This window comes from Dermacentor andersoni, chromosome 1, assembly GCF_023375885.2.
Source record: "Dermacentor andersoni chromosome 1, qqDerAnde1_hic_scaffold, whole genome shotgun sequence".
Lineage (NCBI taxonomy): Eukaryota > Metazoa > Arthropoda > Arachnida > Ixodida > Ixodidae > Dermacentor > Dermacentor andersoni.
In genome coordinates, this window is record NC_092814.1 from 252,864,381 (window position 1) to 252,880,645 (window position 16,265).

The 16,265-nt window shown below is 42.4% G+C and overlaps 1 protein-coding gene across 2 annotated transcripts in view; it reads left to right on the forward strand.

Moving 5' to 3' along the window:
- The window catches only part of LOC126548104 (MAM and LDL-receptor class A domain-containing protein 1-like), a 272,165-nt gene that overhangs the window by 163,773 nt on the left and 92,127 nt on the right, over positions 1-16,265 (forward strand). For both annotated transcript variants that reach the window (XM_055063643.2, XM_050196214.2), the window contains exons 52-60: positions 1,093-1,221; positions 3,002-3,261; positions 4,855-4,945; positions 5,694-5,807; positions 6,701-6,957; positions 7,401-7,632; positions 12,397-12,519; positions 12,649-12,785; positions 14,773-14,884. In XM_055063643.2, the coding sequence (XP_054919618.2) occupies positions 1,093-1,221; positions 3,002-3,261; positions 4,855-4,945; positions 5,694-5,807; positions 6,701-6,957; positions 7,401-7,632; positions 12,397-12,519; positions 12,649-12,785; positions 14,773-14,884 (1,455 nt within the window). The remainder of the gene's footprint in view (positions 1-1,092; positions 1,222-3,001; positions 3,262-4,854; positions 4,946-5,693; positions 5,808-6,700; positions 6,958-7,400; positions 7,633-12,396; positions 12,520-12,648; positions 12,786-14,772; positions 14,885-16,265) is intronic.

The window sequence follows — 16,265 nt, forward strand, 5'->3', positions numbered from 1 at the left end:
TTTAAGTTTGATGCGTTTTCTATAATTTTTTTAACATGGCAATACTTGTGTTTCGATAAATGACTAGGAGTAAAATATTTAAGCATAAAAATAGATTTCAAGAGGTTGGGCTATGCCACCGACGAATCAGTCGCACGTGGTTAACACATTCACATCTGTTTGTGGAAGAACAGCGGCCTATTTGCCCGCATGCGGCATTGGCCTAAGCGTCATACATATCTTAATATGTGTGACGCTCAGCAAAAACAAAGGAAGAGTTTTCTCCTAGTTTTCTAATTACGACACTTCACTACACTGCATGCTTGTCTTAGGCTCATGTCCCAAACAAATTTTGTACAGTACAGTGGAAGGCTAATCTTTCTATTTATTGTCTGATTTTCTGAAAATTGTTCTGTCAAGCTTTCTATAAATGCATCAAAATGTCTGGCTTAATGAAAGTGATCATCGTCATGGCGCACTATAGCCGAGCTGCGCCAAAAGCGACAAACAAACTTCATAACTTAATAACCGCCCGACCGACTGACTGACTGACTGACTGACTGACTGACTAACTAACTAACTAACTAACTAACTAACTAACTAACTAACTAACTAACTAACTACCCGCCGTGGTTGCTCAGTGGCTATGGTGTTAGGCTGCTGAGCACAAGGTCGTGGGATCGAATCCCGGCCACGGCGGCCGCATTTCGATGGGGGCGAAATGCGAAAACACCCGTGTACTTAGATTTAGGTGCACGTTAAAGAACCCCAGGTGGTCGAAATTTCCGGAGTCCTCCACTACGGCGTGCCTCATAATCAGAAAGTGGTTTTGGCACGTAAAACCCCATAATTAAAATTAAAATTATTATTAACTAACTAACTAACTAACTAACTAACTAACTAACTAACTAACTAACTAACTAACTAACTAACTAACTAACTAACTAACTAACTAACTAACTAACTAACTAACTAACTAACTAACTAACTAACTAACTAACTAACTAACTAACTAACTAATTAACTAACTAACTAACTAACGCTACGCCCCTTGTATGCAACTGTAGACATGGTGCGAATTCTCATGATTTTGCTCTTGCATAACTTTTGCAGCCGTTAACTGCACTTTTGAAGAAAAGATCGGGTGCGGTTGGTACCCAGAGAACATTGCGGACTCTGGTGATTGGGAAATAATCTCTGGCATCCCTTCCTTAGCCGTACCGGACCACACCACAGGAAATGGTGAGATTTCAGTTGTTTATCCGTGGAAGCAAATGTGACGGACGTAAGCTGGAGGTGGGTGGTCGTAACCACATAGGACGCCACATTCAAAGAGTTGTCCCCAAAACAGTGGTGATAGACGTCATAAATGTCGGTAAAAGACTGTCACGAACTTCTTGGAAATAAAAAGAAGAAAGTGCTAGTATCCGTCCTGGAAAATTGAAGGAAAGAACTCCTGGAAAAAATCGCATGGAGTATATATATATATGTATATATATATATATATATATATATATATATATATAGTTCACAGAAAGGTAGAACTCGCAACCACGCTTAGATTTTAAATTTTACGCTTTTTATAGAATGTTTGGGTTTCACCTTCAACAATGCAGACTCCTGACACGCAGTTTATTATATAGACCGTACGCAGAGGGTGGAAAAGCTATGGAGCTTTTCACAGTGGTCCCTGCGTATTTCTTTCTGCTCTACATGTTTCGTTGTCACAGTTTGCAATGTCAGCTGTTTAGGGTTCATCCAGACACGTTCGCCTCCTACGTTCTTCACTTTTCAAACAAACAATGTCCGCTGGCAGATGAGACGACGTAGGCATTGTACATCTGTGGTAAAGGCCCTTAGAGTGTTTCAGAAAATGCATGAACGCCGTAAATATTTACTAAAGTTGAGGTTAGAGCGGGCTGGCGCTACAGAACGGCTGCTGGGGTACGTCTTAAAGGTTCCAAAAATCTTCACGTGAGAATTTACACACTTTAGGGATCTCTGTGAAGGTTCCAGCAGGAGCTTAACATTGCCATCTTATTATCATTACAGTACTTGCAGCCGTTTAGGGGTTCGTTTGCCGCTGAAGGTTTTCTTTGGGCATGTCTACTAAAAGTTTGCAAATATGTTTTTGTCCTGCCGTGAAAGATAAACTTATGCGTGCAATTTTGTATCGGCCACTTCGAGCGCCATTGGGCACATGCTTTACAGACCACAAAAGTTGCATTTAGGCACTCTGCTCGAATTTGTGTATTGCATCCGCTGAAAATTTAAGAATTGCATAGTTTCCCACAGGACCGCGTACGACCGTATTCTTGTGTGTTATTTTTTTTTTTTTGCATCCACCTCGCGTCATTCGCGGCGTCAAGCAGACGCATTGGCTCCTTACCATCCACTCGAGTTTAACTCCACACTGCCCTAGTGGTTACGCGGAGACGACCCGGCAATATCGCCTACCTGGTTAACCTACGAATTCAGTTGGTGTATAAATCGTTTCCACTTTATCAGGTTCGAATTCAACCAATCCACAAATTTTCTCCAAGATCTCTTTCTTTGTTGCGCTTCATGAAAATCGAGGTGTTCGACGCCACCACTGTAAAAAAAGAGTACTGCTCTTATAAAAATGCTGCACGATTGAAACAACTCTTGGTATGAATGGTGATGTATTAAGGGGGTTACAAAATTATTCTTGGAAGTTATTTTTGGTTGGTAAAATAGACTGACGTTCGTAGCGCATTCAGCTTCCCCTGTTCACCAAGAGATCGTGCTGTCTGTGAAGCATCTTTATTTGATACTTATTTATAGGCGAAAACGAAGAAGGTGCAGGAACGTGGGTTCAGCTAGCTAGGCTTGGACTGTGATGCACGTCAAGTTAGGACGGTTTCGCCCCTGTTGGCAATAAAGCTGCAGAAGGACTTTTCTGGAACCGCTTTTTCTGCTGAAGCTGTTTTACTACTGGTCATTCATATCAGCAGAAATATCATATTTTTCTTAGTGTGATCCAGCTATTCATGTATTTCAGGGATGTACTTGGCGTTGGAAAACTTCCAAGAGAGTAGTGTCGTGGCGCACATGGTGTCAGCGAAAGTGAACGCTACCGGCACGAGTGGTCGCTGTTTTCGCTTGTGGTACCACATGCAAGGGGAGAGCAAGAGTCGGCTGACTCTGCGGATATTTAATGTGTCCGGCCCTGATTCGAGCATATGGACCAAGAGTGGGCATCAAGGAAACATGTGGATCGAAGCAACTGTAAACATCAAGGTCATGGATACCCCGTTTCAGGTGTGTAAGTGGCTTGGGGCAGATACCTTATTTCGCCGTGTTCCTCATTGAAATGTACTTGCCTAATGCTAGTGCAAACGAAGCGCATTGTTTGTTTTACGGGCTAGGAAATGATAACAGCAATAAACCAAAATAATATAACTGCAATTTTAAAATAGCGTATCAAATGTTTGCTAATCTTTTACCGGTCAAGTTGTGAGAGACGATTATCGAACCATAAATATCACCGTCCAGATGTGAGCGATCTTTTAGGCCATCCTTCAGTTTCAGTTTCAGTTTAATATTCAAAGTACAATGAATGGGTAAGAGAAAATATGCAGGCGAGGGTCCCGAAGTCAGACTGCAACGGGACCCTCGGTTAATCATAACAGTGGAGAGACGTATGAAAAATGAGCAAGCTAAGTAAAAGAAACAAACACAATCGCGAGAAATGCAACATAGAGAAATTAAATAAACAAAAGCAATTGTCAGTATACAAACCTATAGCGCATAAAAAACTCTCAATACATACAAATGGCAAACGTAGTGTAATGACACTGTTGAAGCTTGGGCAAGTTGGTGTGACATTCTTTTACAACAGCGCAAAGGACAAGGATGACACGAGTGCACATACACAGCGCTGTTTTTTTTTCGTCTCGTCCTTGCCCTTTGCGCTGTTGTAAATAAAAAAAAAGAGAGAGAGAGAGATGCAAATGAGAGAAAGGCAGGGAGGTTAACCAGAGTTGCAACCTCCGGTTCGCTCCGGTTGTGAAAGATAGTGCAATGAATGACGTAAACTTAGTCATACATTTAAAAACACTTAAGGGCATGACTAAATCCATGAAAGGATAAACATTTAAGGGTGTTGGGTAAACCATTGCATAGTTTTATAGCAGCGAATGATTATGTCAATTTTCCATATCTAGAATGAATCATAGGCAATAGAAAATTGAAGTTACGTGCAAACCTGGTATTTTTATTATTGATGACGTACCTGGAATCAATGAATTTGTATAAAATCTGTTTAGTAAGTAATTTATAAAACATAATTATTAAATGCTAGTTGAACAAGTTCGTTAGAAGGATGATATTTTTACGAAATAATACAGTAGTACTCGCGAAAAACCCGCTATTGGTGATAATGCGCTCTGATTGGTTTTGTAAGTGCTGAATAGACGAGATATGACAGTAATATGTGTTTCCCCAGGAAACAATGCCATAATTAATGTGACTGTGAATGAAAGCAAAGTATAATGCTAATAATGCTCTTTGGAGAAATATGCTCTTGATTTGAATAATGCTCTAATACCGAAGGTATGGTTTTGCTCAGTGAAGGCGATGTGTTGAGAACATTTTAGGTTAGAATCTATTTTGATGCCCAAAAATGATACACAGTCGGAGATGGGAATGTGATGACCATCTAGAGGTATCTCAGACAAGGCAGGTAGTAAGTATTCTTTGGCAGGATCGGAAAATGTTGAATTGAGTTTTGATAGGATGGAAAATTAAATGATTGGAAGAACACCATGCAACAATATGTTCAAGCCTAGGAAGAAGTGAAGTGCTATATAACGACGATCCTAAGCGTCATCGGTAACTCTCTTACCTCCACAGCTACTGCTTGAGGGTGAACTCCCGGGTTACAGTCCGGGTTTTATTGGTGTCGATGATATTTCATTCGACGAGCGGTCATGCCCACCGACCCGTAAGTGTACCTGGATCTTTCCTTTCGTCAATCTTTATTTTGTTACTAAGTGGATGGAGTGGGTAGCCACTTCATACCACTCTTTGGTCGTGGAAAAGAGACGGAAGCATTTCGTTATTATAGTACTATATTTAGGAGAACTGGAACAAAACAATGTCGCAGCTGTTGGCGTGTCACATTTTGGTTTCATCTTTACCTTATAAACTAGAGCAGCTATTTCTTGATTCTTACCAACAAATAACCAACTTTATGGTGCTGCCATTGCAGTGTGCACGAGGTACTGAAAGCGCATACATACGAATTATGCGCAGGGTAATCATTTGTATCTTTGGATGGGTGCCTAACTTTCACTTGCGCATAACTAAATAGAATAGTTTTTAAAGCAAATAATTATTTTCCTACCTAAATTTAGGGACAGGCCTTTTCCACAAATATACAGTCAGATTCAGTCATTGGTTCATGAGCTCATGCTGAATGGAATCGCGCGCCTCACCTGACACGCTCAACTTATTTCACTTTGCCCTAGTATTTCCCGCCTGCAGAATATACGTACACAACAGTAGACAAGTGTCAGGCGAAGCCCTGGAAACAGCGTGTCATCCTATAACGTATTACTCTGTTTTACAGTATATTGCATATGAGCATGCTTGGAAAGTTTGATGAAATCAGCTTGAAACATTGTCAAGTATCATCACTTCAAAGATTTCATGAATATTGATAAGTTCCTCCTATAATGCTTTTGATATAGTGACCTGCAACTTTGAAGAGGGACCATGTGATTGGACATTAAATGGCTGGGCATTGGACACTGGTAAAAATTTCAAGGTTGTTCCAAGTGATCACACTACTGGAACAAACACAGGTGAGCAGTTTGGGCTGTGTTGCGAAATACGACGTCTACTTGTTACCAGAGGAAATGTCTTAACTACTTTACAGAAACTTTCCGCAGAAAATGTCCACTTTACTTCTGACTTTGTCGCAGCTTTAGTAATAGAATCTTACGCTCAGTGACAATTTAAGCAAGCAGTAAAATGCGTTTAAATTTTAAGATAAGAATGCACATAAAGGCGCAAAATTCATAGGTAGCTGTAGTCCAGAAGTGAACAGCGAAGACATATTGTACGTTAAACCCTCAAGTATATGATGTGACACCAATTCTTAATGCGCTGCTGAGCGTGAATTAGTCCATTATCTACGACAGTTAGCCTCCAGAGAAGTGCACAAATTCATTGTTAACGCAAGGTAACCAGAAAGGGAGTGAGAGAGGTGGTGGTGGTGGTTCAGTTAAATTCCGACTCGATTGTATTCTTTGTATCTAGAACGTTCTGTATGAAGGTGCAAGAAGAAGTAGACAGATGTGAAAACATGCCATATGATAAATAAATGAAGCCGTTTTACGTGCCAAAACCACTATATTATTACGAGCCACGCCGTAGTGTGGGACTCCGGATTAATTTTGACCATCTGGTTTTTTTTTCAACATGCACCCAATGCATGGCACAGCGATGTTTCTACATCTCGCCCTATCGAGATGCGGCGCCGCGGCCGGGATTTGATCTCGCGACCTCTTGCTTAGCAGCAGAACGCCAAAACCGCTACGCCATCACAGTGGGTGAAAACATTAACAGGCGCAAAGGTTGTCTTCATAAACAAGTGATTGTTTATGAGTGATTGACGCATGTGACAAAGTTTAGTAGTGTCAGCAACCTCGCATTCAAAGGAACAACTAAGGGTTACCTTGTTTTGTTTTCACAGGCACCTTCGCTAGGCTTGATGGACAGAGTGGTCGCCTTGTCAGCGCAGCGCACGACTTGAGTTTGGCAGAGCGGAGGTGCTTTCGCTTTTGGCACTTTTTCACAGGCCAACGCGAAATGACTCTAAGCGTATATAAGCACGCAGCCGCTCCAGAAGAGTCTCGAAGGCTTGTGTGGACCATCAATGGGGAAGATCGACTTCCGAACCAGTGGTCATCCGGATCAGTTAATATAGCTGTCAACGATACCTCATCCATGGTGAGAAATGAGGAAATGTGGCGCGAATATATTTTGGCCTTAGTAATGCGCCGGTGTGTGTCGCGCGTATCGTTTCTTCAGAAAACAGTCTTTAAACGATAATGTATTTTATAGCAAAAACTTGAGGATGTATATCTCCAAGCGGGTTGTATAATTTCATTTCATTTCATTTCATTTATTTCTTCCTTAAAGGCCCGAGGGAATCACACAAGTAGGGGCTACAATTCGTGAAGAACAACGCAAATTAGGTCCAGGATTTCTACTAAATCAAAATTTCTTCAAAGATCACCACCTGCAATTTGAAAATTGCAACATATGTGCTAAATCTGTGAATTGAAAGAAGTTTCAGATATGTCGTGAGGCTCATTCCTGCGAAGTATGGATCCGTGCGAAAACCCTGACTTGATCCTCATTCATTGCTCCCTATGCATGGACTGCTCCAGCGGCTCGAATTGGAGGGCAAGAACCCATCGGGAAATGAGAGTGGGCTTGCTGTCGACGACTTGTTCTTGTCTGGGTGGGAATGCCCTAGACCTGGCAGCTGCAGCTTCGAGGACGACCTTTGCAACTGGAGGAACGTCGGCGGTATTAAGAACCTCTCCTGGGAACGGTGGTCGGGCCCCACACCAGACCGCAGTGGACCCGCGGCCGACCACACTGTGGGCTCAAGACATGGTATGCATCCCGTCCCACATACCTCGTCCCAGAGATCCGCGTTTTAAGAATTACTTTTTAGATTACCCTGGACATTGTCAGTCCTGTTAGACCCATGTTATTACTTCAGGCAGCAATTTAACACGTACTCTTTGTCTTTATTAGCGGAACCAGTACTGATTACTTTTTCACCTTATTCTCGATGTCTAATATGACGATGCTTTTCAAGATACACGTACAAGAAACTCAAGCGTACCTACTGCGTAACTAGCCATCATACAGAGATGAGGTGCTTGCTTTTCGGAGCGTTTTTTGGAACGAAATACTTTTTACAGAAGAGGACGACTTGGGACCGTGAGCAACAAACAAAGCAACAAAAGCGCTGCTGCGCTTTTTAGATGCCCCACCCTATATGGCTGCTTGTGATGAACTGAACAATGAATGCTTCAGCTTGTGTGCGTGGGCGTGAACATTTTCTATCCCTCTGTTTGTACTTATCCCTTAGTCCCGTTTCTTCCTTTTCCAGTGCAGGGTAGCGAATCAAGTTTGACTTGGCTAGCCTCCCTGCCTTTTTCCCTATCACTTCTGTCTTTCTCTCTTGATCATGATTACAAAATCCATAACCTGAAATACTTAACCTACTGTTCACTGATGGATGAGCCGATATGATGGCGAGAGCGCTTTCGTGGTTAGCCGCCGGGACAATACACGCTGCGCTGTGTTTATTGCATTTGTAGCTGCTTTTACTTAAGACACCCGGAGCAAATGAAGAGCTGTTGGCCTCGCACCTTCGAACGAACGGTACGGGATTCTATAGTAGATGTAACCCTTCTTTCTAATGAACAAAATTTTTTATGGTGTATTAAAAATAAGATCGCGTACTGTCACTTCAATTCTGTGTGCACCACTCAAGACATAAAATTCAACGCCGTACATGCCATCTCCTCTTCGTCACAGCACCGGCAATAGAAGAGGCTGTTGACACGTAGTTACCTAATGACAATGGTTTGGGTTTGTTTGGTACCTACGTTACAATACCTGGATGAAAACAGGGTGAAGCCGGGAGATGGAAATTCAAGACGATGAGCAAAACGAGAGCAAGGTGAAATCAGGAGTCAACGTTTCGACAAGTGGACTTGAAGAAGGGGACCTTGAAGAAGACAAGTCCACTTGTCGAAACGTTGGCTCCTGCTTTCACCTTGTTCTCGTTTTGCTCATCAATCCCTGTATGAATTATTTAATTCAAAAAGCAATTATATGCACACTCAAGGCGCATTTTTGCACTCGCCGTCGTCACCACCGCGCTGTTGACCCGAATATCATAATGCGAGAAGAATGTGGAGTTCGTGCTTAGCATGTTTTGGGGTCACGTGGTTTGCTGCGGGTGCAAGTGTAAGCACGCGAGGGCGACCTGCGAAGGATGGTGCCTGAATGCGTCTCATTAGCGCCGTCTTTCCGCGCGCCCGATGTTGGAGGTCACGTGATCGAGCCCGCGCTGCCGTACGGCCAGGCTAAAGGAGGAGAGAGCGCGTCTCCTTCTCCAGCTCGGCCGCGGATGGCCGCGCTGCCGAGTTCATGTCAAATACGCTGCGCGCGCCCCTTGTTCTTGAGATCTGCTTCAGGTACAAAGGTGAAGGGCGATCATACGCGCTGTTGTGTTGGAGGGTTGGAGGTAGCGTAATCTAAATTTTGGAGGCTGGGCACAGCTGAAATGGTGCAGCTTGTCGCTTTGGGAGAAACACGCGCGCTACCCGCTGCCGGCGCTCATCACGCTAGCGTTGTGACAGGAAGTGCTCGCGGTTTGTCTGTGCGCGCGAGAAACGATCCTTAAGTAGTACGGATTTATACAGCCCATAATACTGCGAATCTTACTTCATGTAATTGTCTAATACCTTGATGTTGATATCAATTCTTCTTCTTTTCGAAGAAACTGCGGCTTTTTTAAAGGCTCATTTTAATACAAATTAACATTGTGGGATTCAGGATAGCCTAAGTACCATTTCACGTGTAAAATGCAGCGTAAGTTGAAAGCTTCGAGTTGTTGTGCGGCGCTACAAGTGCAGTGATGGCTGCGATTTATGGAACCCTACATCTCCCGGAGAGGCATAACAGAAGGCTCCTGTAGCGAAATATTTTAAAGAAGCGTTCGCAGATTTCTTGGAATTATATCCCGGCCAAGCTATTCTGCAGAGGCCGTGTAGAAATCTTGCAGAAAACTTGTAGACTTTCTAGAGGAGACCTCGCACAAAATTTTGTGTAAGGATGCGAAAAAGGTTGCAGATTAAAACGCCACACCAATTACAAAATTTAGCATTTTCATTGCCATGTGAAGAAGCGGTCTCTTAAAAATTTGGTAAGCTTGCAGTACCAAAACCCCATGAAAACACAATGATAGAAACTGCAAGTTTTCGCCCTCATACGGCGTGGAAGCATAGGCACAAAAGTGAGACATCTTTGTATGGTATGTCTCTTTGTGGTCGTGTGCATGAATCTTTCCATCGTTCGGCTTAAGTAACCTTTCATCAAAACTGAGAGCTGGACGAGTTGTTGGGGTTCCACCTTAACAAAACACTGCGTGAAAAAGACGTAGATGAGATAGAGAGAAACAACAAATATGGGCGCTACTTGCAACAAAGAGTTTATTTCAATAGAAACAGAAAAGGTAGTAAACTGCACGAAAAAGAGAACAGACACCCTCTCAAGTGTGCACAAAAAGACGAAAGTAACATACACGTGGCAACAGCAAAGCTTGCTATTCAAGAGCTGGTTCGCATATATTCCCAAAGGTATGGCACTTCTGCCTGTGACAGAGCTATCGAAGGTTGACCCTCCAAATACGTGTAAAAGGCTTCTATTATTTCTCTTGTTTCTTGCGTTTTATGCCTGTACAAAATCCCAGCTTTATCAAAAACTGGTTTGCTCAATCTTAAGCGGCAGTGAACCGCCAAATGTGAACCAGTTCCACTCTTTACATTGAGCTCATGCTCCTGTATCCTGATATTTAAACATCGATTAGTTTGCCCTAGGTAAAGCTTTCCACAAGAGCACGGTATTCTACAAACAATTTGAATTTGGAATCCACATATTCTTATGACTAACAGAGCATCCTGCACGTTTGTCACTCGCCACTCCATTCATTTTTTTTGACCAAGCTTGTGGCCTACACTAAAGGCAACATAAACCTTATACCTGCTAGCCACGTTTTTTGACCCGTGTGCTAGCTTATGCACATAAGGAAGTGAAACTGCATTCCTTCTCCTCTTAAGAACATCGTGAACTGTTGCTTTTTTCAGAATGCCTGAACTGATTTTACCACTTTTTCACAAGCTTTTATGATAACACCCGTAGGGTACCCTACTTCTTTTAGTCTTGAAACTTGATTCTCAAAACTATGTTGCACACTATGGTGGCATGATATAAACAATGACGAGTGTATGCATGAAAAACAAATACCACTTTGGCTTCTTTCGAGTGATCATAGGAAAATATAAGTAAAAGCTTCGTTGCTCTAGGGGAATACTTCCAGCAAAGGGGGTCTGCTGCGGAAAATGCTACCCTTCAGTCCAAAAACTGTAGCTCTTTTTCAACAGGCAGTTCACACGTGAAACTGAGCCCTTCACCACACTCTCTGAACACCTTTAACACATCAACGACTTTTCTTTGTACGTCAACGGTTTTCACAATAACAAGAAAATCATCAACAAATGGCATAACCTTAACTTTCGATAAAATTGAGATTTTGTACAGACATAGAGCGCAAAAAACAAGAGAAATAATGAAAGCCGTTTGCACGTTTTTGGAGGCTGACGGACGCATCAGTCCACCTTCGATAGCTCTGTCACAGGCAGAAGTGTCATACCTTCGGGAGTGTATGCGAATCAGTTCTTGATTAGCAAGCTTTGCTGTTGCCCCGTGTATGTTACTTTCGTTTTTTCGTGCACACTTGAGAGGGTGTCTGGTCTCCTTTCCGTCTACTTTTCTACTTATTCTGTTTCGTTGAAAATAAACTATTAATTCCGAGTAGAGTCCGTGTTTACAGTTTCTCTCTATCTCATCTATGTCTTTTTCACGCAGTTTTTTCTTAAGTAACCTTATGTGCGCATTCACTCTTTTTTTGGAGGTATTAAGATCTTTATATTGAGCGCATGCTCCTGTATCCCGATATTTAAACATCCATTAGTTTGCCCTAGGTAAAGCTTTCCACAAGAGCACGGTATTCTACAAACAATTCGAATTTGGAATTTAGAATTTGGATTAGTAAAGTTGGCGTAATTACTGGTAAAAGACGATGATTACGTCTATTTGTGCATTTTATCGTAAGAGCAAACGTATCTTCGTTATCTCCTGTAGATTTCCCCTGGGCGATGCACTCGATTAATTATGCGCGGTTGCCCGAGTTGAACAAGGTTTACGTTATTTGAAGCTGTAGTTTATTTGGAAGGGGACCCACTAGTCAAGGTATCCATGTGCGCTACACTCACGTGCAAGATCCCAGGCCATTCTGTCTGGTTTATTTTGATCACTTAATACAACTGTACAATAACTTTAGCATCAGAATACTCGTTGTAGGGGTAGTTGACTTATAACGTACATTGAAAATTGATAAGAGCGGCTTCGAAAGCGCTGCGGTAGAAACTATCTATCCTTTTCTACCTCCGTCTGAGTAAGCGGTGGACTGTTTACTAGTTTCTATTCCGGCCCTCGTGGTTGAATTCTGGCTCATGGGCTATGGTTCAGTACTCTTTTGATACATGCTCAATATATAAATCCTTTTTGTGTGCACAGGTTACTTCCTATTACTGGATGCCGAATCTGCCAGGAAGAATCGTGTAGGTATCCTTGAAAGTGAACTACTCCACTACTCGCCCAAGAGCTGCCTCCAGTTTTATTACTATGTGGATCCAGCAGGTATGTGTTACCAAAATTCATCACCAGAATACGCAACGCAATGCAATCGGAGTTGATTTGTTCACTTAAATTATCGTGCGTTTTGTTAAGGATACCATGTATGCCTTTTCTTGCTTTTATCCTCAACAGGTACCCAAGCAGATCTTTCGGTCGAGTATGCGAGGCGCGGAGAACCGTTTCGGCACGTTCAAGTGTTGGCCAAAGAAAGATCTGCGGGATGGAAACTTTTCCGAAGTGTTCAGAATGGTTTGCCTGAAGCTTACAATGTGAGTGCGCACTTTACCTATCAATTCTGAGCTTGAGAAGTATCTATTATCATTACACAGAACACTTTGAACTGCAGCCGGTTAATATTTTTAATTAAATGAACTTACGCATATGATCGCATCTTGAGGTGATTCCGACTGCTCTAGGTGCATAGTTAGGGGGAAAAAGAGGTGCCCCCCTGAGAAAACGTATAGGGACCGCGGAATCAGCGATAAAGCCGATTTTATTCGGAGCTTATGTACGTGTGTAGCTTGACATTAAGGACTGCACTCCAAACTTGGTATTTTGAACTTTCCAGTGCACTCGTCAATTTCAGTTAGTGCGACTGAATCATTCCAATAAATTTTTTTTTTCGGCGAGCTTGCGGCCTGTATACTTTGGCTCACGGGTATACAATGTAGCAGTAAGCGTTCAAGACTGATACATACCTCGAGCGGGCAATACGCACCTGAGTTTGGTGGTGTTGTGCTTCTACTTGCGTGCTACTGAAGCTCTTCTGGAATTGCTACGCGCTCATAAGCCTTAATGAGACTTTGTAAACCATCGCGTTATAGCGCATTTTGCGTGTGTGTCTGCACGTGTGTGATCTATTGCATCTTGTCCTTCAGTTTTTCTCTCTAGTTCTTCTTGCGTCATATATTCTTCTTGGGGTGTTGTGGCCAATCCGGTTTCCCTGGCCCCTGGGGCTCACTTTCCGCACAAGTCACTGCGGGCGCATGCTCTAGCTAGGCTAACTTCTCCAGTTAGTTTGATGGTGTTCGCAGCGCACACAGACTTATAGAAATAGTGGACATGCAGAGAGTGAAAAGTGTCCTTTATCATTAAATGTGTTTATAAAGGAGGTACAGCATTGTCAGCTCTTAGGGAAAAGCAACTTATTCGTATTTAAGCGGTGATAGTCGCTTAAATTTGAAGTGTTAGTTTCTGATACAGTAAAAAAAGAAATGTCGAAATTATACTGGCTTGAGTACTAATTGGGTGTTTCCGCTAGAGTAGGGAGATCGTTGAAGTTGGCAGCAAACGAAGACCGATGATCTCAGACCGTGGTACATGCGGCACACTGTGCGTTGTCCAATAGCGACTCAAGGAAATCACGATAGGCGCAGTGTTGAAAGTTGGCACTGCATGTTCTACTCGAACAATTCTACCGTCTCCTGAAGAATGTAGAAAGCGGATGGCAGTGGTGCGCGTGAACAATGCTCTCAGAAAGGCCTCTCGCCTCTCCTGCCACTCCATGGTTCGAGAGACAGTTTGCTTAGCGTGCTATGCCAAGCACGTTCGCCGCCGTTTCTTCTGCTCCTTGCTGTACGACTAACTTTGGCGGTTTCCGTTTTGTGCACGAGGTCCACCTTACGTCAGGCGACCCTCAGCCGATTCAAGCTTCAGCGCAGTGTTTTCAAGAAATACTGAACCCGCATTGACGAAGCACTTCGTATGCTACAGTGGTTCGAAAGGACAGGCGTCGGTCAATCGTGATAGTGAGCACAGTTATAGCGAAGGCGGCTGGATCATAATGAACAGAACTTGCGAATGGAAAGCTTTGCTTGCGTGGGACTATTTTTCTTCAGATCTTTTCAGTATCGATGCCTTAATGGAAAGCGTACATAAAACTTCTGAGTATTTTTCGTATGTATGATTAAGTCACCGATGCAGTTATTTTTTTTGCGAAATCATCGACAATTCATTGTATCTGGAGAGGCGAATTAAGCGTGTGGTTGCCCAAGTAGAGCTTCGTAAATGGTGAAATTTTATTATTAGTGTAAAGAATTCGCTCTTCGGCTCACTGAAAGCACTGTCACTGTTGGCATGGACACTCAAGTCGATTTAATATTGAAGTAGACGAAACTAGACGAATTGAAGAATGAGGGAAATTGATACTCAAGAAGGCTACTCAAAATGCAACAAAAAGGCTTGAATTTCTAACCACAGTGATTGCTTCTGTTGGCAGAGTTAATTAAAAGAAACCTTTTGATCCTTGAAATGCAGATCCGGATTTCCGGGTACCCCGGGAATGATGAAGCATTTGACATAGCCATCGACGACATCGAAGTGTTCGACCATGACTGCACCGAAAATATTCCACAGCGCGACGATTCAAGTGAGCTGGCATTGTGCAGATATAATACACTTAAATGATGATACGTGCCAATGTCAGATACTTTCAGCCGAAGACGACTTTAGAAGATTTATCGCTGCCCGTAAAACGAGCTGGTATAGCAAATTTGTACTTATCAGGATATTAGCACTGTAGGTGGTCTAAACCAGACAGCCTTTTATTTATTTATTTATTTATTCATTCATTTATTTATCTATACATACTGCAGCCTCAATGAGCTTATTGCATGAGTGGGATGAACAACAAACATGCAAACATTTATGAACATTTATAAACAAGCTTGTGTAAATTGTTTCAGTGGTAGTGAACGGATGTTGCCTGGTAATGAATTCCAGACTTCGATTGTTGACGGAAGAAAGCTGTATTTAAAGGAATCAGTGCGGACAATATGGTTGAGATATTTAGAGGATGGTGACTCCTCGTAGGTGAGGGTTTGGAAGAAGTGAAATAATTATCTAGAGAGGAGAGCCGAGAATTGATTAACATGTGAAAGAATTTTAGGCATTCAAGTTTGCGACGCTTTGCCAGACGAGTGAGACCAATTAGGTGATTAGAGTTGGATGGTGAAAAGCCTTTGATATATCTCCTACAAACAAAACAAGCTGCCTTTTTTTTTCATGGATTCTACTTTCTTTCGCCACGTTGTCTGTATGGATTTTATACAACGCAGCCGTATTCGAGGATGATGCGAATGAGGGTTTTATATGTTAGAAGTTTAGTTTTTGAGGAGCAAGACGGCAGCGCATGATGTAAGTAACCTAGTTTTTTAAGGGCCTTGTTACAGGAGACATGAATGTGCTTTGACCATGACAAATCGTGTGTTAGTAGGATACCTAAATATTTGAATTCGAACACTCCATTTAAGGTAATACTATTAAAGGCATAGGCAAAGAAGGAAGGACATGAGCATCGCGCAAAGGACATGGAGACAGTTTTGGAAAAGTTCATACTTTATTTGCCATGTTTTGGACCAGTTACAGAAGTCAGCGAGAGGATTGTCAAGGACAACATGATCAGTTGGAGATTGAATTGTGTGATATAAAACGCAATCGTCTGCAAAAAGGCGTGTTATAACTGAGGTGTGTAGGGGGAGATCATTTAAATAAAGCAGGAATAAAAGAGGACCCAGTACTGAGCCTTGGGGAACCCCTGAAGAAACAGGTTAGTAGAGTTCAAACGTACATATTGTGAGCGCTAGGAAAGAAAGTTCGATATCCAGCCAACCAAGAATGCAGTTTTTAGTATAGCGAACAGCTTGTGCATAAGTTTAGGGTGTGAGACAGTGTCGAATGCCTTTGCAAAGAATACAAAGATAGCACCAATCTGGTCACCTATATCTAAAGAGCTGCCGATGTGAACGAAT